General features: G+C 38.5%; 2 protein-coding genes across 2 annotated transcripts in view; one reads left to right on the top strand and one right to left on the bottom strand.

Annotated features, from left to right (window-relative positions):
- The first annotated feature begins 2,778 nt into the window (after nt 1-2,778).
- Nucleotides 2,779-15,209, top strand: il15 (interleukin 15). The gene is made up of 6 exons (XM_081611254.1): nt 2,779-3,243; nt 8,867-8,952; nt 10,561-10,648; nt 12,407-12,451; nt 14,552-14,677; nt 14,779-15,209. The coding sequence occupies exons 1-6, from the start codon at nt 3,172-3,174 to the stop codon at nt 14,872-14,874; spliced, it is 513 nt and encodes a 170-aa protein (XP_081467380.1). The 5' UTR covers nt 2,779-3,171; the 3' UTR covers nt 14,875-15,209.
- A 4,835-nt stretch (nt 15,210-20,044) lies between these two features.
- The window catches only part of inpp4b (inositol polyphosphate-4-phosphatase type II B), a 196,599-nt gene continuing 194,779 nt past the window's right edge, over nt 20,045-21,864 (bottom strand). Inside the window, exon 22 of the mRNA XM_017306762.2 lies at nt 20,045-20,960. Within this exon, the coding sequence (XP_017162251.2) occupies nt 20,828-20,960 (133 nt within the window). The 3' untranslated portion in view covers nt 20,045-20,827. The remainder of the gene's footprint in view (nt 20,961-21,864) is intronic.

The raw sequence follows: 21,864 nt of genomic DNA, 5'->3' as shown, positions 1-21,864 counted from the left end.
CTTCAATTTTGATGACTAAATTATGTAAATTTAACTCATTTAATTGAATATTTTTTTAGTTATTTGCACGTTTCTGGTACACCCGTACAGCTGACGCACAAATGCTTAAATTGTTTTTTATTTAAAATTTGATTAATTGTAATTAATTAACAGCCCCTGCAATTTACTGGCTAAAAATTTTAATTGAGTCCCGCCTTTATTTTTTTAGTAGTCGGAGCTCCACTAGTAACATTATTCAGTTAGCTTACAATACGTGTATATGAATTCAAAATCTCTTGCTGTACCGGGAGCCAGTGGGAAGATCTCATGATGAATGTTTCCACTATTGTGTGTCCAAGGTTTTTGGTGTGGTGTGTGTGGGAGTTTGATTTCATCATGTCTGTTTGTTATGGGGTTCATTAGTGAAACCATGTTATAGCTAGCTGGATTTTCCCAACTAACAGGCCAGATGTCTCCCTCCTGAATGTGTCACCCTTCATGTCTACTGTAACAGAGAATGCAACATGAGCATGACGTGCAGCCCTGCTGCTTCTGGACATTCAGTTCTTTTTGAAACGGCTTAAGGAACTCATACAGTTGATCTCACACATTTTTTTTCCACTGAAGTACTTTACAATGTGTTTTTATGATCTGACTTGCCAAGAGATTATGAACTATTTTTTTTTCTCAACAAGATTTAGTTTTTCCTTCAAAGTCCCCATTGACCCTTTCCAGTTTTGACAGAGTACACATGCAGGATAATGGTAATAAGCGGTTTGACTACTATAAGGCAGTGGTCCCCAACCTTTTTATTACCACGGACTGGTCAAGACTTGGAAATTTTGCTGCGGCCCGGGGGGAAGGAGGGGACTTTCTGATTGGCTGAACCGTCAGCCAATCACAAAGCGCAGTGATGTAAGAACAGAGGAGAATCCTAAACAGATGACATATCGCGCAACTGAGAGTCCGGTGGATATCGGAGATGATATGTGGAAATGTTTATTATTATCTGTAAAGGTCTATATATGTTTATTCAGTTAAAAATGTTAACCATGAAAAAACACAGTTACCTCCAAATCATAGTGCAGCAAATGGAGCGGCTGCTCCCGTCGTCTTTTATCCACCGCCTTTTCTTTTTGTTACGTCTTTTATCTCTTAAAATGAGTCCACAAACTATCACTATTGCTTCTACATCGTCATCCGTGTTTGGTTATTCTAAATTCCCGTATGTTATGTTGGGAGTTTTGTGGATTTTCTTCTGGAATCCCGATGTACGTGACTAGAATCGGTTCGTGTTGCTCCTGCCTTGGACATACGAACCGATCAAACCTGTTGTACTTTTATCAGCTCTGTGGTCACAGAGGTTTGGAGAATCGGCCGACATCCTTAAATCTTTCTGTCTAAACCAGACTTGATACTCACAAGCTCTACTCATCTCCTCTCGACCACTGCCCAAACACTAGAGAAGGGTTGAGTGAGTGAATGCGCGTATGAAACTGGTGGGTTCGGTACCTCAAAAAAATTTAAGAACCTAGAGTGGTACTTTACCCCCCAACCAGAAGAGGGCGCCGTCGGTCATCCTGAAGCGGATCCAGTTGGTGTAGAAACAAAGATGGCGCCCATACTAGTATGGGAAAGGGAAACGGACCAAACAGAGACCCGTGTGGGACGGAAATGGGTCCCGTGTATGTGGTTTTGTTTAGAAATATAAACACTCAAGTTTCACCTTATCATTGATAAGGTTGAACTGTGCTTCTTATTTAAAAATGACTGATTAGCTATGAAGACGAGGATGTGATGACAAAGAAGCAGAAAAATTGTAACATGAAGTAAAAAATGTCTACATAGGGTTGATTTCGACAGCTGTTGTGAGTTAATGCACTTTGTGCATGGAGAAAATGCACTTCATGGAGAATAATTTGGAGTTTGACAACATTCGAAATTATTCGAATGTTGTCGAATAATTGACAACATTCGAGTTAAATGGAATTGAATTATATCCACATATGGATATAATTTAAGGTACAACTCAAACACACTCATTCTTTTGGTGGCTTCATGACAAAAAATATCACATCTACAGGTCTGGTTCATCATTGGGTGAAATTTGCCTTAAGGTTCCAAAAAATATCGGCAAAAACATCTTGGGACTGTCAAGTATTTTTACCTTCTGCGAAAGAGGTGGAGTAATTTAAAACGAAGAAAAAAGTCTGATAATCCTACCGATCGAATGGAACAAAACTTCCATCAGGCGCTGAGAAAGAAAAAGTGTGGTTTTTACATACAGCAAACACAATTATCTAGTTTCAACTAATCATAGTAATTACTGTTTCCACACTTCCTTTCTTATTGTCCCAACTCTTAATCTGCAGTGAAAGGAACCGCTTAAAGCATTTGACAGGCTGCAACTTATGCAATGACCACAAAACAGCCTGGAAGTTGTAAATTATCAGTGGCGCAAAAAGTGGGTATGCAGGGTATGCAACGCATAGGGGCGCAGCACCAGAGGGGGCGCCAAAACCCCGTCTGGAGGGGGCGGCGCGCCGATGATGTTTTCCCGTACACTAATGCGCGCCTTACGCTCCTTCACCTCGCGCACATAACGAGGTAAATGTAGCGAGTTTTACCCTTCACGTATCGTCGCCTCGGGGGCGGGGGGGGGGGGGGTCGCCGATCTATGTTTTTGCATCCACCTGAATAATGTGTAGTTGCGCCACTGTAAATTATGATGCAGATGAGACGCTCTCTGGGTGCTAAATCAACATAAAACAAAACAAATTGTGATCATAAGTCTGGCACGCTGACGCTTCTGGGAAACCATCTGATCTCTCCGGCAGGGCGAAGCTGCAGAGGTGTTCCCGTAACAAAAGTGACATGACAGCTGAAAAACTTTTCCAATAAATTTTAGAATCAACTCCTTTACAGTGACGGAGGAGGAGTGCGCGCTCGACGTGACGAGAGAGACGCACAGGGCGGGCGTGTGAGAGTCTGTGTGTGTGTGTGTGTGTATGTGTGTGTTGGGAGAGAGAGTGGAACTGCGGAACCGCACTCACGCTCGGCTCAAGTGTAACCAACAGTGGATTTCGGACCAATGAGACAAAGCGGAGTTACTGTCGCAGATCCAATGCGAAGATGTGATAGAGTTGTGCTGGTGCTGTGCTGGGTAGAAGAGCCCCCGCGGCAGCTGCGCTGATGATAGAAGAATTCATGACGGCGCTCCAGGTCATCCTTCTCCAGCTCACATTGCCCCGGGACCAGCGAGCGGTAAGCGGGTTTACCTCCCCACTCTGACCCGACAGCTGGGCCCAGCAAGCCCAACTTCGGATATATTATAGGAAGCATTTTTTTTTAAAATTATGATTATTATTTATAAAGAAATTGTGCGCAGGTTTAATCCGGGGTGGTCTCACTGCGCATGTGTCTACCTTTCAGCACCTTTTTTGATCACCTTCAGGCGACACTCTTATTTGTTTAAGAAAACTTGAAAAGCCACCTTCTCAGATTCACTTTCACTTTCATTTTCCAAGAGCTTATGGCTCCACCTGCTGTTTGGAGGTTGTAGGTGCCGGACTCACCAACTAGGTAATTGTGCAATGCAATTGCTTTTTTATCCATTAACAAAATGCAATTTATACAAAATTGCATTTTGTATAAATTTTCTATCATCTTACAAAAAAAAGATGATTTCATCTGATATACTTTATGTTCCCATAGGGCAACTTATTTTCAGCAGAGTCTAAATCTACACCACAACAGTACACTCCTACACCCCGGAGGACAGGAGAAAAAAACTAAACACTCGTTACAAATTTATATCAGGAATCCAACAGCATGACTCATCTGAAATCATTTCAAAACCCTGCAACTAAAGGAATAAATTATCTCCAGTACCGGTTTGATGTTGCCTTTTGGGCCTAAGTAAACCGCCTTTTTGACGGTATTAGTCTGATCTCAGAGTGCAGAGGATGCCAGGCCTTTCAGGATCTTGCCCTCTTAGTAACTTTAGTTTTCATGACTTAATTCATGTTTCTTAAAACACAATCTATGATTAGTGTGCAAACCCGACCTACATTTTATTATTTATCAAGCTGAGGTTTCTGAACCAGTACAACGTGCCAAAAGTTCAAATGGATTCAGAAGAAAAATGAAACACTCAAGATTAAAAACAAACATTTATACTGACGGACTATCTCTACCACTGTACCATTAATGGCTGTTTGTACAATCGTAGAGACTTCTTCGAAAATCAGCATATCTTTTGTTTTCAAAACATTTAACTGCAAGCATGACTTATTTACCACTGGATAAATTGTTCTAATATAAACAGGGCTAAAAAACATAAACAGAAGAAATCTTTAAAGGGCAAAGACGTTTTTACAGCATGGAAGCTGTGGGAAAGAATGGTGAAAGCTAGGGTCAGATGTGAGGATTTATAGGCATCAGTACAGTTTTACACTGAGAACAAACAATTGATGCAAGTTTGCTTCAAGGATGCAGATAGAGAAGTAAAGCGAAGGCCAGAAGGAGGTGCATTGCATCTTTGTAGATTTAAAGAACGTGTACAACAAGGTGCTGAGAGATGAGGTGTGGTATGGCATGATTAGGTCTGAATTGGCAGAGAAGTATGCTAAGGGTCCTGCATGGTTGGAACAAAGTCAAACTGTTGACACACGTAGTTTCAGGACATTTGCACACACCCTTCAAGGTCCACAAGACGTATCGAACCGGTGCTTTGTCATATGAGCGGTTTACAACAGTTACAGTAAACACAGCGGCCAGGACGGAGAGAAACAACTCTTACAAGTTCACAAATTTGGAGGAAATAATGATTGACGAGCTGCAACATCTCATTTTATTTTCAATGTTATCGAGAAAACAAAAAACAGAATGCATTGGCGGGAAGCTAAGCCACCCAAAACTATCCATGCTGCTGTCAATCTGAAGAGCCGGCTTCTGGAAGTTGAGTAATTGAGGCTGGTTTCTGCATAAACAAACACATCCAGGAAATTCTGACCAAGCACACAATAGTTTCACATGCAGAGGGGAGGGGCAAAACGTTTACAAAAGACAATATGGGGCGGACAACAAAACGACACACAACTCTGACAATGAAAACAGATTTCGGCAGTTCAGGCTGACCATGCAGAGCCCTTTAGAGTGGGGTAGGACATGCATGAAAGCTGAGAGAGTAGTGAGGTGTGCTGAGGAGTTCAAGGTAAAGCTCAATAGAGACCTCAACATGCAGAAGTGGAGGTTTTCTGTGGGAGTGATGAGGATGGGTAGGATCAGGAATGAATACATCAATCAATCAATAAAGTTTATTTGTATTGCACATTTCAGCAACAAGGCAGTTCAAAGTGCTTTACATCATGAAAACATAAAAACATCATAAACACACAGACGCTCATGAGAGGGACAGCTCACGTTGAATGTTTTGGAGATAAAACCAGAGGATGAACTGAGTTGTTTTTAGACATGTCCAGAGGAGAGACACTGATTACATCAGCAGAAGGATGTGAGGTTGGAACCACAGGGCATGAGACAAAGAGGAAGACCACAAGGAGATTTCTAGATGGGTTGAAGTGAAGTTAGTTGACGGTAGGGTGGACGATGCACCCTCTAAATGGAGAGAGATGATTCACTCTGGTAATAAGGGAAAATACTTTTTCACAGCACTGTAAATTGTTTTAATCCTGGTTCTTGGGTCCAAAAACTGTGGTCTGAATATCTCTGAAAATGCTAATCTACTGGGATTTTGGGTGACAAAGAATGACGAGAGGAGACCCTGGAGTTTGTTTAAGATGTTGAATATAGTTGCTGACCATGCACATCCATTTATCACCACAGTGTCACATTGTTTGCACTGAAAAGCTGAATTACAATCACTTAAAAGTCGGAGGACGTTTGTAACATTCAGATATTTTTAGCCTGAGAAATGTGTCACATATCAACAAAATCTCTTCCATCTATGGAAAGCCAGTGGTAGCATCTACTTGATGACTTTGCAACAACCCCTCCTTCTGAGTGAGCATACACTGACAGGGGACATTACATGTTAAATGGTGGATCACATTCAACAGTTGTGAATCTTGTATTGAAATGTTTCTGGTTTAGCACGTGGACAACTTGCAGTATTTAATGAAACACTGAATTCTGCTCTCCACCAGGAATTTCGGGAGAATGTCCAGTTCTTACACTCTTGGGTTTTGTAGCAAGACATGTAATCAAAAGCACAACAGCAAGTTTGAACCATAAGGACGATTTTCGAGGCCACTTAAGATCTTTCTGTATGACCCTAACAGGTTGTTCATGCTCAAAAACCCTCTACTGTGGCTAAATTACAACAACTCTCCAAAGGCGACTGTGGAGTGATGTAAAACGCTTCTTGTTTTAATAACAGACACTTGGTGGTGTTACTCAGTTTCACATGGAGCCATATTGGACAGCACTTTTCTACCTTTTGAAAACTGCATTTTGTACATCAATATGAATATGAAATGTGACAACAGAAAAAAGCAAAACCTGAAGAAATCTTTCAGAGGAGAAACACTGCTGAGGGCATTTTGAGTTATTTTAAACACGCAGTGGTTCTTGGTGCCTAATAGGCAAATCTGAGTTGATCTACTGGGATTTTCACACCATCTCTTGGTTGACAAAGATCAGTCAGAGGAGAATGGGGAGTGTTTTTTTTAGTTTGCATGTCCATCTCTTTATGACCACATTATGCTCATTTTCTGATAGCTAAATCTGAGAAATCTGTTGACCTGTAGACCCTAAGCAACACATACACACCATCTGACATTCCTCAGTTCTGCAGTTTTTTCTACATGCACACTTTCCACCAGCTCCTGGTGATCACCCTCCCTGGCTGGTGTCCATGCCTTTCCTTCTTTGATAAGTCCCAGTGTAAGACTTCTGTGCGATCAGCCACTACACCGGTAAAGGCGTACAGCTGTTTACAGAGCCAAGTGTATTAAAGCATCTTAGAATAAGTAGTACTGTGCTTTAGCATAGTTTTAAACTTTAAATTGTAACTTTGCTTTAAACTTCTCCACAACATTCTCATTGACCTGCTTGCTGGGATTCATGGTGTTCATGAAGCTGATTGGTCACTAATGTTCTCTGAAAAACCACTGAGGCCTTCATGAAACAGATTTATTCATGCTGACATTAAACTATTCATAGGAGATATCTATTTATTAAGTTGGGAATTATTGAAGCCCATTGGTTGCACTGAAGTTTATTATTTTATTTTAGTTCTGTCTTGTTTTTTGGAGACTTTTGCTCATAATTGTTTTTGGCCTTGCATGTTTGGAAAATAATTCCCTATGATTTTGGATACTGTGCAGATCAAAGAATTTGTGCTCTTGCGGTTTTTTATTTTCAGACAGTTGTTAAGATGCGTAGCCATGGCTACGAGGGGCAGTTCTTACTACCAGGAGCAGCTCATTAGCATCTCAAAAGCTCTAATGATACCTGAACTTCGACCCCAAATCCCAGAACTGAGAGAGGAGGAAGTGCAAACCATCTCTTCCATCAGTTATAATGGTCTTCAGTCAGTGACCTGTCCAGATTTATTGTAAGATTGACACTGCTGGAGATCCTCACAGCATCACCATCCACAACAACTCTGGTGATACATGGATGATATGACAACATTTCATTTCCCTTTGGAACGAATAAAGTATCTCTGCGTTCAGCTGAACTGAACTGAGCCAGTGGGGGCTGAATACAAATCCACACCACTGATTTAAAGATTTTTAAACTGAGTATCATTTTCCCTCCATTTTGCAATTTTGCACTACTCTACTTTTTGTTAGCCTTTCCCACGAAATCCCAATAAAATGAATTGTTTCTGCTGCACTGTTTGGACATATAGAGAAGTTGTGAGGTGACATTCCTAACCTCTGATTAAATGTGTTTATTATTGGTTACAAGAAAAGGTGTTGAAGAATACGTTACTTCGAACATCTACAGTCACAATATTATGATCAGAATCTGGGAATTTATCGTTAGCCTTGCTTTGAAGTTTTTCCCATCACTTGATGTCTTTGGATTGGCAACTTTGAAACAAATATGTTCTCCATTTGTCTCAGAAGTCACACATACTCATGTGTTGGAAGATTAGCGGGATATGCTAGCTGTTCTACTCTGACCTGATTAGCGCCTCTAACCAAACATACACTTTGCTATCTATGAATTCAAACATGAAAGAAACGTGTTTGGAGGTAGACGTTGGACAGGTTTGACAGATTTAACGACATTCAATTGGCCAGAAGTCCATATAAACAGACTATTGATGCGGCTATTGTTAGCTTATTGTTGGGTTTACTCAGCAGCCATTTTAACTTTTGAGGTCACAAATCACAGTTGGGAAGGGAGTGTTCCCTCCTCCAGATGTTACTGCACGGTTAAAATTCAAAGTTTCTCAATAAACATTATTCTTAACAATGTCTTGTGTTCAGAACAAGCAAAAATAAAATCTGTTTCAATTTCAGATTGAAACTTGTGATGCTGAGAGGTAAAATGTTTTAATGTGACGAGTTTCCATAAAACATTGAGCGGACCACTGGTTCAAGTTAAAGATGGAAAAATAACGGATTTTTTGTGTTGTGCATTTACACATTTTGAACAAATCACAGGTTGTAAGTTAACATCAAAGGTGTATTTAAACACTGCAGATATTTTAGTAATTAATTATGCAGTATATAATCCACACTCTAGCATTAATGGAGGAAGATTTCTGCAGCTAAATTAGCTGGTTGCTACTAAAATACTCCAATTTCACTCCAGATGACTAACAAATTGAACCAAATGTCTACTGAATACTTTCTAATGATTTGATATAAGTAAACATATTAAAGCGTTCTCCTTTTATGGCTTTTAGAAAAGTGACCTGTTCCAGTCGACGTGGAAGCTGTGCTGTCGAGACAGCCACAAAACTCAGGTGTGGCTTTGTTTCTTTACTCTGAGGTAGGCATACAGTCTGTGACTTGATGGCAAATTAATACAGCTAAATATACAACTGGAATACTTAATGAGAACTAATGGGACTGGAAAACATAAATACAAAAACGGGCAAGTGTCATTTGAAATGTCCAATTGGTACTAAACGCATACACACCCCTCTTAAAAGGAAAACATTTTGTGATGTAAAAAAGGTTATAATATATAATTCCCAAACTTTTAACGCAATTATTGTTATATACATTCTGGACAGTAAAAACAAAACAAACCTTTTTGTTGTTGTTGCACAATTTCATCCAATTTCAACATTTAGTTTTCAGTAAAACACGTAGGACAATATTCTTCCTCCAAGTTGCCATTTATCTTCTTCCAGTAGCTGCAGCATTCCCATGGAGCAGATTTATTCTATTAGACAGCAAGAGTTTGGACGAAAGGGTTGGACTAGCAGAGCTAGTAGCTAGTAGTAAATAGCTATCTGATCAGACAAAAAAAAAAGGTTTATACAGTACGAAGGAACATTTTAGTGCTTTTGAAACTAACCTTTTCATATCACGGTATACCTTGACAGCAGTAACCGGCCCATGCCTAATTCATACCTCTGCATGACCCAACGCTTGTTTACTTGAATGGTAGGAAATAAATGCAAAAGTGAAGAATAATAGGGAAACAAAACAGGAAAAAAAGATATCTGCTCTCTTTGTCTAGGACGTTTGCTCCTTCAGTGATCTGTGTTTCATAGAAGATGCTGGGGGAGGAAATCCTTTAGCAGAAGCTTGTGTTAGCAATCAAACAGCAGGAAGTAATAGTTCCTCCATCTGTGAGAGATGACCACACAAAACCTGTTCTTATCTGTCTTTATTTAACTAAGAGCTGAAGTCCAAAGAAAACCAGATCCTCAAATGAAATACTCCAACAACACATTAGTTTAAGGTTGTGCAAACGTCTGCAGCCTGTGTTGTGAAAAAAGATTTATCCAGGAATTTTTAAAGTGTTAGAAACTTTATGAAACATGACAGGAAGCAGGCAGCTTTGACTTACAGAGATGAAAACATATTTTTACAAGAAAAGACAGAAGAACAGCAGTTCTCAAGACAAGCTTCTCCAGTTGCAGAGAAAACAGACGTCTGTAGATCTAAAGCTTGCAGCTGCAGACAGCAGAAAAGCTCCTACTGCACCCACAGCTAATAGGGAATTAAAGTCAAAACACAAACCACAACTTTAGACAGACATGAGTTTGAGAAATTCACCTGTTTCTTTTTCTGGTTATTTTTCAGTTGAATTGTGAAGCATAAAAGCCACATTAAAGGTGGAAAACGATTTTAAAATGATTAATCTTGGTCTAATTTTCCTTTACCCATAAAATAGGTGATTGTGTAAACCATTTGGCACCCACTTTAAGTTCATTTTTTCACTTCAAAAAAATAATAGTAAAGAGAAAATTGAAAATTAACAAACAAGTATTTTATTATTTCACCTGCAGCTCAGCAAACCCGGCACCTTTAGCATAAAAAAACAAACTTTTATCCATTAGCCTCCTTTAGACTTCTCATGTATATATTTACTGAATTCTTTGACTAGTCTGCAGTGTAATTATGGTGTCTCCCTGCCTTACAGCTTGCTGACTTCATGCGTTAGTGCTACTAAAGTCGACGTGCAGGATCTGCAGACCTGTCTGCAGAAAGATCTGAAAGGCGCCATTGAGGTGAGAGAAGGTATCAGATACACTAAGATTTTGTTTATAATTTTCCTTTAAACTCAAAAGTCCATCCAAGATTGCTCTTATGTTAGTTACTCTTATGATTGTGTTGTTTGGCAAAAAGACCAATAAATGTTTGAATTGAGGTTATGTGGAGTTGTGTGGAGGAGTCAGTGTCTTATCTGGTATAGATGGTAGTAAAAGAAATCTAACGTTCCAGAATCAGGGAGAAAATGGCTTGAGGTGCAGATCTAACAGCTGCTCATAGAGTTCATAGTTTTCACCCTCATTTGAATAGCAGATCAAGGAAATGCTTTGTTTTAAAATTCTGAACTTCCACCAACTCATCACGGTTTCCTACAGACGTTCATTATTGTGCTGCAAACAAAGTCGTCTTTCCTTACCTCAGCATCTGGTATTTTCTTCTTCGAATCAGAGTCGGAATAGATTTGTTGGCTGAGATAATGTGCTCATGTGAGGAATTTGTCTTGGATTTTAAAGTGCTCACAGTATACAGACATATATATAAATATATAAGTTATGGTGAAATAAATTAAGAATAAAGGAACAATTTGTACATCTATTTACTGACAGTTTTGTATTGAGAAAGAAATAAAAGATGCTTTGATGCACTAAAAATGGAACATTTCTTGTTTCAGAGCAGAGCGGCCGGTTACTCTGGCTGTAAGGTGTCCTTGTCTTCCTCAGAGAAACAATCTGGAGATAGAATATCTTGATCAAACTATTTTTTTAAATGTTCATTTTAACTGTTCACCTTTTCTGTCCCTCTTCTCCGCTCAATGTAAACACCTTCCTTATCTCTGCACCTATTTTGTGTTGTGTGCTTGTTAGTCATGTTTATGGGCGTTATTGTTCTCCTCTAAGTGCTCCCGATTCTTGGAGTTTATCGTAAAACTCCACCGTCTTAGTAACAGAGACTTTTGTAAAGAAGAAAATGGCAAAAATACTAAAACACTACTGTAATTTAACACTATTTAACCTTTTAACCTTCATCATTTTGCTTGAAATTTTGTTTGAATGTTTTTTTTTATTTTGATCTAATTTTCTTTGGCCACAACACAGCATCTATTAATACAGTTTATTTCATTTATTTATTTTTACAAAATGCACATCAGACATTTTTATTCACTTTGTAGTAAGAGTATCAAATTTACATACATTCCTGCCCTAGTTTACGAAATGTCGTCACGCCTGTCTAAACTTTCGCACAATTTTTTTTAAATCTTGTTCTGATGCTGAAGTTGGAAACGGTGAAAAACTTTGTCAAAGTCCACAGCCTTTATGAACAGAGTTTCTTGGTGCTACCAATAATCTCAAGGTGTTTATATTATAATTTAATGGAGGAGATAAATGATTTCTGAAAAAGGAGATTTGTAGGTAAGCCAGTGCTGTACCGCTCTGTCATGTTGAAGAGATTTATGGCAGCTGATTTATGATGATTCTTTAAAAATATACTTGTACAGGGTGTCACTACCAGTAACCGCAGTCAAATTCACCCGATGTAATGACTGGAAAAACATTCTTAATCACCCAGTGAAAAATTAAATACACAAAACTTGTTGCCTCAGAACTGAATCCTAGAAGGACTGTTTTAATCCGCAGTAAAGATTATTTTGACTTTCTGCTCTCTTATACTTGAGTACAGTTTTTGCAGTGTATGTTTTGTTTTTGAAAGTAATTGTGTATTAGGAAATAGTTTTATTAAAAACCTTATGTTGTGCCATTGTTTCCCCTACCTTTCAGAAATCTAATGCCAGGCTGTACGCCCCAAAAGCTGAAGACATGACAGTAAGTTGTAAATGCTCAGTTGCAGATTCCTTTTCACATTTCCACACAGGGAAGAGTAAAAATGTCAAAAAATGCATTTGAAGAGTTAACTTAGGCTGTTATTGAAGCACATTTAAAAGAGCTGTTTGCCAAAGTGTTGAACATTTAAGATAATCACAGAGTTTTGGAGTTTTCTCTGTGGTTTTTGAGGGTAATGGGTGCAGCTATTGCACTCATGTTGATAATCGACAAGTAATACCACAACAAAAGTATGCAACATGAATATTTGATCATTCCTGCTGTTTTATCCGATTCGAGGCTTTCACTCTTCACCACACCTCCCAGTGAAGACACACACCAGGAAATTCCTGCTTCTACAAAGTAATCCGGGTGTGAATACTTTCTCTTTCACACAGAGGGATTGATTGCACTGAGCAGGGGAGAAAGACTGAAACACCAGTTATGTCCCTCTTGGATCTGAGTTTTGGCTCTGGCAAAGGCAAATCATTCACTTGGCTTCTGTGACTGCAACAGTATGTTCCCCTCCCTAGTAAACAAGCCAGTTCTGAGCAGGGAGAAAGTAAGAAGAAAAGCCAAGTGTGGGATGAGGAATGCATTTCCATGTCGCAGGCATGCATGGGTTGTTAATCTGCAATCTGCAATGAGTTTGGTGAACCAATTCCTACAGTTTGCAATTACACATGTTTTTGCAGCAGTTAAAAAGTTCCAAGTACCAAATAACAAACTTTGGGGCGGCGGAGCACATAGTGGAAGTACTGTGGAACTGTGGAAATAGTCGTTAATCATTCCTCCCAGAAGAATAAAGACCTGGAGCCTTAACTTCTCTGGTGATGAAGTCCTTTAAGGAACATTTATACTGAAAGTTAATCTTATAAATCAGGTACAGACTTGCTGAGAGCCCATGCAGTTTGCCTATAGACCATGAAGAGGAGCAGCGGATGCTTGCACTACATCCTTACATATACAGATGACACAGTTATTGTTCTTCAAAAGAATGGCAACGAGGACAAGCAGGGGCCTGTGGCGGAGCCATGAAGCCCACCTACACTAGAACCCTGTGAAAACAAATGAAAAGCAAGAGCTCAGGAAACCCAACATGCACCTTAAATTCAAACTGCAGAGACACGCGGGTCAGGAGTTAAAGGATAAGGAAAATATTTTCTTACTATGTTAGACAGTTTTTAATTAAATACTTATCATCTTATTCATTTCCGGTGATTTTATTTTTATTTGTTTTTAATTGCTATTGCATTGGTTGTTGGATGTGAATTGTTTATTGTTGTAACGTTATTTCTGGATGACCTGTTCCAAACTGAGTTTTCCTATTATGCACATTTAGGAGATCAGAGAGGTATAAGAGTTTTACAGCATGGAGGTGGAGGGCTGATGATGTGGGCTTGTATCACAGCAGGATCATCTGAGCATGTTGAGTAAAAAAAAACAAAAAAAACTATGCAAATCTGAACAAACGTTTTTTAAAAAGGGACAATGCACAGCTTTATAATTAAAGTCAACATGACTGGGGATCCTTTGCAGACGATGGTTGTTAATTTAGCAAATATGTTTTTATTGTTTTAGCATGTACACATATCACAGTGTCATCAGCAAACATCTGCAAATTCACATCAACACACTGCTCAGAAAGACAGTAGTGAGGGACTCAACAGTTGACGTTTTGCATGGTCTTTGCTACTTTGCATAGCAAAATGTTCTGGAGTGAAATGTGTGATCTGTCTGTTATCTGAACCTGGATCACAAGACAGTGATCCCAGACACGATGGCTGAAAACCGAAAGACTAGGTGTCGTAATGTCCTAGTAAAAGTCCAGCACTCAACCTGACTGAAATGCTGTGCAGAAACTATTTTCTCCAAACCGCAGCTTACTTAAGCAATGTTTTTAAAGAAGATTTGACCTAAATGCCTGAACAGTGTGATGAGAAATTGATGCGGTCCAATGGAAAACAATATGACTCATTTAACCCACCAATTACAAACTGATGAGTCAGTGTACTTTGGTCTTGTTCCTACAAGAGTACACTTAATACTGACCTAAATACAAATCTGTGCCTCCTCATAATGAAGGATGTTGTTCTCTTGCAGGATAGCTGTCAGCAACATGTGCTCTGCTGTTATATGCTGGAACTGATGATGGTCTTCGAAGAGGAAGACACGGAGCCGAGCAAAACACAATGCATCTTTAACTTCAACAGTACGCTGTTACCTGAGGTGAGTGTTTGTAGCTCACGTTTGTATTATTGCCATTTGAAAATATTTAGAAAAAAAAACAATGTTTTTAAGAAATCTTTGTCTCTTCTTCGAAATTTCAGAAAGATTGTCCAGCATGTGAAATCCACTCCCTGGAAAACAGTGAAGTTTTCTACAACAGACTTTTGAACATTTTGCAAAAAATAAATGCAATGTAAAAACTTGTATAGACTTGTATATAAAACTATTTTATTCTGTGAATATTGCAACGTAAGCATCAAAACAGATGACTGCCGTCCTCCAATATGAATGAATGTATTTTCATTGTTCATACTCCAGGCAAATGTATTTAAAAACAGTCTGAATGTATATATAAGACACCGTTTCACCATATGCTTTTAGTTGTACAGTTGTACTTTGTAGCCATATTGTATATTAAAGACGCTTCTTAACACTACTGAATGTAGCAACACTTGTACAATTTGTGTAAAAATTAACTGTAGGGTCTTCAGTATATCTACTTTTGCTGTAAATACAGATTACTTTAAACACATTTGAATGCTTTGCATTTTATTTAAAAATTTGTTACACATTTCCAGAGGATGTTGCTTTGTAAGCAAGGAGAGGAGAATTTGAACATCAGCAAAATCTGCAATGCTTCATGAAACCAAAAAACAAAAAACACACATCAGCCCTGTTGATGCTCTACAGGTACAGCTCAATATATCAGAGTCTCATTGAAAAGTTTATTAAATGCTGTGGTTATTTAACTTGTTCACCTTTTCTTTCTACCACACTTTTTCCCTCCACTCAACTTTCCCTCAATATGTTTGGATACAACACTCAGTGAACATCCAGCTTCTTTAGCTTTGGTCTTTTGTGGTTTACAGTGGACCCATTGTACTTTCAGGGGTTAGTTGCCCACAGCAAATACCTGACATCCTCTCTGAAAACGCTTTTATCTGCCTATTTCAGCATTTCAAATGCCAAATACATCTAAATACGCATTAATACGCACAGTGGAAACCATCTTAGCACTACCACAGAAGTTAACATCTACAGTCCTCCACATTTTATTAATATCTTCAAAGTAAAAACAGCACAAAAAACGTCTTGCTGCACAAACCAGCACAAACAAAGTTGAGGTGATTGACAGTAACATTGTTTGACTTGAAGAAGGTGAGGGGCTGGTTGACCTTTCACGACCTCTGCAAACATTTATTAACATCTTCAAAATGATAGCGGCACAAAACAAAAAATGTTGCTGCATAAACGTAGCACAAACTCTTGACACTAAGTTTGTTGACTTTGAAGAAGGAGGGGGGACCAACTTCACTCAGGTGTTAAACAAGTGTTAGAAAACATCAGCAAAATTTTGAGCTTCACTTTCACCAGCTGTCATGGTTGCTAGGCGACAGAACATACGCCGAGGTAACGGCGGGGAAAAATCTGGAAACTGGCCCGTCCGCTCACTTCCAGATGAGGAACCTGCTACGTCGACCGAGTAGGGAGGATCCTTCGAAGGACGCAGTCCCTGAATTTAGATCAAATCTAGCTGTTTGATAATTCCACAATATTTATAGTGCAGTGACAGAATTATAGCTAAAGGTTGAGTTGGCAAACAGTCACCATTCTGGAAGATGATGAATCGTCACTTTAGTCTGACTGACTCCTCAGCAGGAGGTAGTTTCACAGAATCTGTTCCTTTTAGAGTCTCTAAGGTGTTTCTGCAATGTTCAAGCAGGTTGCTACGTGTGTGTGTGTGTGTGTGTGTGCGTGTGTGTGTGTGTGTGTGTGTGTGCGTGTGTGTGTGTGTGTGTGTGTGTGTGTGTGTGTGTCAGTAGTTGGTCGCCTCTCTGACCAAGGCTCTTCATCTCTTTTACAGCCGTTTCTGTTTTTGTTTTCTGTTTGAACTCGCTTCAGACGACAACCCGTCGTGAAATTCCCGGCAGGAATCAGCCGGTGCCACACCCTAATCTGATTAATCTCATTGTCTTCATCTGTTTGTCTATTTATACATCACCATGTGAAGCTGCAGCCGGTTGTTTTCATCTCTTTTGTCAAACATTTCAGGCTTTATTATATTTATTTTTGAACTTGCATCTGTTTTCTGGTTCTTGTTTGAATGGGAGAGTTTGATGCTGACAACAGATTGTACTAAAGGTTTGCTAAATTTACACCGCAGTGATGTTGATTCTTGCATCTGAGTTCTCTGTTCCTGTGCCTTACAACACTTACAGTAGTTTGGTTGGGCAGTCAGAACTTCGGAGGGCTCGTAGCACCTTTTGTGTTGTCTAACTTGGTTAAGTTTTTAGAAAGATGTTGAGCTAAAGTGTTCTTGAAACGACTGCTCTATTATTTCTCTCCCTCTTTCCGCAAACTCGTTTATATTCCTGTTTGAACAAGATGGTGTTTCACTTAGTTCAGCTGAAGGTTGGAACCTGACAAGTTCAGAACAAGCAAGTGTATTTGTTGGTATCATCTTACACGTTGCATAATCTCTGTTCCCACAAGTTGAACTGACGTTCTAATATAAATATGTTGTTTAAAGCTGAATTTAAAGCAAAAACAACCAAACTCTGTGCATGTCCTTGTTTGCTTTCAACTATCTCAGTTGTGGATGATAAAATCTGAAAAACAGATCATGCATTGAAACTTAAGACATACCTGGCCAGACTTGATAAAGATGACTGCAGAATTATCTCGCAGAGAACAGCTTGATGCTGAGAAACATAAGTTAAAATGTGAGAGATAAGAAGCAGATGCCTGAAAAATAAACCCATAACATCCTGCTCACTGATCAGATGCAGTCGAAGATTATCATCTTTCCTGGATCATATAGTTCCGCCTGCTCAAAATGCACCACAAATACTTTCTGTTTCTGCAGCTCACTGCCAGCTGTTCACAGCTATGACTGGATATTTACACACATTTTGTAAAAACACACAATCTTTTGTTCTTCTAACATTAAATCAGACAATGTGCATGTTTTATGTTTTGCTGCTGCATCCTTTGTGCACATTATAGGAAATCTTTCCTCCCAACACATTCAATAAATGTTCACATTCCTGCTGCTATTTGAAGTTTTTCCATTTCTTTAAAATAGTTTCTCGTTGTTTTTATGCCAAAGTGTACATGCACATTTTGTACATTTTTTAAATAATCCCACTCAGTTTCCCATTTCTTCAAAGCAGTTTTCTATTTTTAATAACGGTACAATATTATTTTCTCATGCTGAAATCTTGTCCTCTAGTGTAAAGTCTGTTCTTCTGTTTTTATATTTTCTTTGATCTTTGTGTGAATCTACGTGCTTCGTCCTACCTGTCACTTTGCTGCTGGTACAGAAAATGAAGGTAATTGCTATTCTTTTCAGTTCTGTCAAATGGTATTTCTGTAATGACTTTTATTTTCTAAATGTGAGATCAATGTGATTTTTTTTTTTATGTATATGGGCGGCCCGCTCTGCCGCTACGCCATGCTCTGCTGGCATCTGCTGATTTATTTTAAGGTTCTACTCAAGCACACGTCTTCCTCGTGTGACATTGTGGGAAAACAGAAAGAAGCTCACCAAGATATCAGGAGGAGAAATGTTGACCTCCACATTCTTGGTGAAAATGTGCGGATCCTGAAACCGACACGCCGTACAGCGAGGAAGAAGCCGTTACTCCGAAAGCAACGGAAAAGGACAGATTACTGTCAGTAATTACATCAAAGATACGGAAACACTGTAAGTGTAACATTGTGTCATTAGAGGAGCATCGAAAAAAGTTTGGTGCACATTTGTAATGCAGACACAGGTATTGAATCTTCAGGATGAAAAATGACCTCAAGCAACCAAAATGATTTAAGGAAAACAAAGTCAATGATCTGGAGTCGGCCTCCGCTGCTATTTTCAAGCTACAACAATAAGCAAATTACGATTCTCAAACAGTGCAGAAACTCCTCCTTCTGTGCATTGATTGGCCAGAAATCAAGCTCAATGGGAGAAATCCCAGACGAAGTACCGAAGGGAGATGAGAATCATGCAGAATTGTGTAGAAAATCAATAGCCATGCTAGATTCTTTTGGAATTGAAGGTAGATATGTTTTGCGGATTCAATGTCAGACATTAAGAAAAAAGGTTAGGTGTCTTTTTTTATGCAACAGTTTGGTGAGTATTAGAAACCTGAATAGAAGAAAGACCCGAGAGTAAATATTGACGTTCTTTTAGCTGAACTTTGACAGTTAAAACCTAAATATAATCCTGGTAGTAATATTACCTGAGGTAGCAACAAAAGCATTCTTTGAAATGAAAGAACCAGATTGTCAGACAGAAACAACAGACAGAAAGTTCCAGCAAACATCGAGGAACCTGAGCCTCATGAGAGCAACAACAGAAACAGGTTTTCAGGAAAAGTTCTGTTCATACAGGACAAGAACGAAAAAAAAAGTTTAGCTGAGTAAATAAATTGCTGCCTGCAAAAATATTCTGAAGCATTGCAGCAAAGTATGTCAGTTTCCCAATCTGCATTTTCTTTTAAATACCTAAAAAAAACATTATGAAAAAAAAAAAAATCTGCAAATAAGTTGAGCTTTCCATGAATAAATCGGAGTTACTTTCCACAGAAAAATAAAATAAAACCAGCAAATACTGAACTGCGAAGAAGAGGAGTCAACAGTTTTGTGACGCAGAAAATGTAATTGATTACAGATGTGGAATTTATTATTTGTTCCTCCTTGACAGTGATGACCAGAGAGAGAACGGTCGCTGCACAGGGACCAGAGAATAACTTTTCTTAAATACTTTCCCTGATATGATGGAGGAGACGAGGGAGACGGAGCATCTCAGCCAGTTGGATGGTTTTTTTTTTGGTATATTTATAGGATGACTGAGCAGCAACAAAAGCAACTTTCTACATCCCAAGGTCTGTTAGAGGAAACGTGTCTTTTCTGTAACTTTACATCCTCATTGGTCATGTCTGTTGTCTCTGCTGTCATTTTAACTCCCTGCAAATCAAAAGGGCAGGAAAACTGCAGAAGGTATTTAGACCCCAAACTGTTGAATTAATGTCTCGTTTGTCTAAAATCTTTTGCTTCACTATGAAAGGTCAATGACATGAAGCATCCTGTGTAGAGTGTGAAAAAACAAAAATAAAAAATGTTCGAATACTTTAAAGAAATGTGAAAACGTGTAATAAACTTCATGCTGTTATATCCTGTCCAACTAACCTCTGAAGGCGGCATCTGGAGTGTCGAGCGCTAATATTATCAGGATGTTTTAGCCTTCATAAATGTACAGTAGGCTGCCGTATGACAGTACAAAGGTTAGATTTACACACTATTACCAAGCTTCAGTGAGTGCATCATAAACACTTTTGTCTTATTTGTTGCCAGCAGTTTTTATTAGAAAGCAAAACTCTTATTCCCTTATTTTTATTATTTGGAGTCAATAGCATAAAATTATGACAAATTTGTATTTGTAAAAATGAACAGTAAGCCAGTTACAACACATACAGTTTACAGTCAACTTAATAGAAAAAAATGAAGCAATTTTAAATAGACATCTTAAAAGTATATAAATACACAAGTGACATGAATTATGATCCATCTATTTGTCTATAACATATAAATGTGCTAAAGGCTACAGAAAACGTTTAAACAGCACATAAATTAAAAAATAAGACGTGTGTGTGTGTGTGTGTGTGTGTGTGTCCACTGTAAAGCTGAGACAGCTAAAAAAAAACCCATTTAGCTAGTCGTCGTTCTGAGCATCAGAAAGGTGAATGTTGGACAGGTGACCTCTTCATAAAAGTACTTTGCATTTAAACACTCACACACACACGTGCACGCACACACACACACGCACGCACACACACACGCACGCGCGCGCACGCACACACACGCACACGCACACACACGCAGCTTAAGGCTGTGTATTATCTGTGCATTATTGCCACCAGGGCCACGATAAAAATAAGCATGTGAGTAAAAAGTGCTCTTGCTTTCAAAGCAACATGTTTGACAAATCCAGATTCCTTTCTGGGCGTCAATATTTGTACCCTGCTTACATAAATACAAATTCAACAATAAAACGGTTTGCATATTCATTCCTATTCGTAAGCGTTTGTATTTCTTTCTCGAATATCACAAAATGAGGTTTTATTTACAGCACACACTCCGCGCCACGAGTCCTTAGGAGTCAACTTTGCCGTAGGTCCCGTCTGGAGGTCGGTAGCATTTGGGGAAGGCCATCAGCTGCAACATGTTGAAGGCGTATTTCCTGCATCTAATATTCTTTTGAACGTTCTCAATCCGACATCCTTCTCTGATGATGAAATTATAACGTGGAAATGAGAGAAAGGAAAGAAAAAGGACAAAAAAAAGAAAACATGAGCGATGGTTTTAATTATGACAGAGCTGGATAGGAATAATGTTAAATGAATGCAAATATTTGTATTGTTTTTTAGTATAGCATTTTTTTTTTTTACAAGCACAGTTATTTTATTTGAAGAGTTTTATGTGGTGAAATAATTCAAATGTTTTTCTAGATAAAAATGTGAAAATCATGTGTGAAGTCATTTCATTTGTAAAGCGTCTGTCTGTGTACGTTGATCACAGTATTTGATGAGACATTTTAAGGCCTCAGTGTAATTAAGTTGTTTATCGGTGGCTACAGTTAATGATCCACAGTTCGTGATTCATTAGCGTGTTTCCTACACGCGTGATTCCTGTACGTGACGGAGCTCCAGGCTCAGTAAATTTCATTTCTTCATGTTTAGACCCATAAAAATATGTGATTTGCTAATGCATCACCATCAGGACTAATAGGAGATGAGAGGGAAATAAAAACACTTTCCAAGCAAACTTGATGAGCATGAACACAATGTTTTCAAAAAAAAAACACTACAAAGACAAACCACATGAAATACCAGCAATTCTCAACATTTCATTTCAAAGAGATCAAGTTAAAATTATTTGTACTTTTGGCAGGTTTTTCCATTTAACCAAAAGTTGACTATTTTGATGAATGTTTTTTTTTTTAACAGCAGCTTTTCTTTATATTATAAAAATGTTTTACTTTCATATTAAGTACGTTTATGATAACAAATGAGACGGTAACTTTTAAAAAAGATAAAATGACACCAAAGGCATATGAATCTGAAACAAAATTTTTGATCTGTTCTTATTTATCTTTAGTGACATTACATTAATTTCGAAACCTTTTTCTT

The sequence above is a fragment of the Poecilia reticulata genome, chromosome 1 (genome assembly GCF_904066995.2).
Source record: "Poecilia reticulata chromosome 1, P_reticulata-male-v2, whole genome shotgun sequence".
NCBI lineage: Eukaryota > Metazoa > Chordata > Actinopteri > Cyprinodontiformes > Poeciliidae > Poecilia > Poecilia reticulata.
The sequence above is the reverse complement of the archived record's forward strand: the minus strand, read 5'-3'. Positions and strand labels throughout refer to the sequence as shown.

What these genes read in the sequence shown, in the direction of transcription:
- il15 (XM_081611254.1), top strand. Translation starts at nt 3,172, where the DNA reads ATGATAGAAGAATTCATGACGGCGCTCCAGGTCATCCTTCTCCAGCTC. An exon ending in TGCCCCGGGACCAGCGAGCG is followed by an intron (nt 3,244 to 8,866) that starts GTAAGCGGGTTT and finishes TATGGCTTTTAG; the next exon opens with AAAAGTGACCTGTTCCAGTC. An exon ending in CAAAAGCTGAAGACATGACA is followed by an intron (nt 12,452 to 14,551) that starts GTAAGTTGTAAA and finishes GTTCTCTTGCAG; the next exon opens with GATAGCTGTCAGCAACATGT.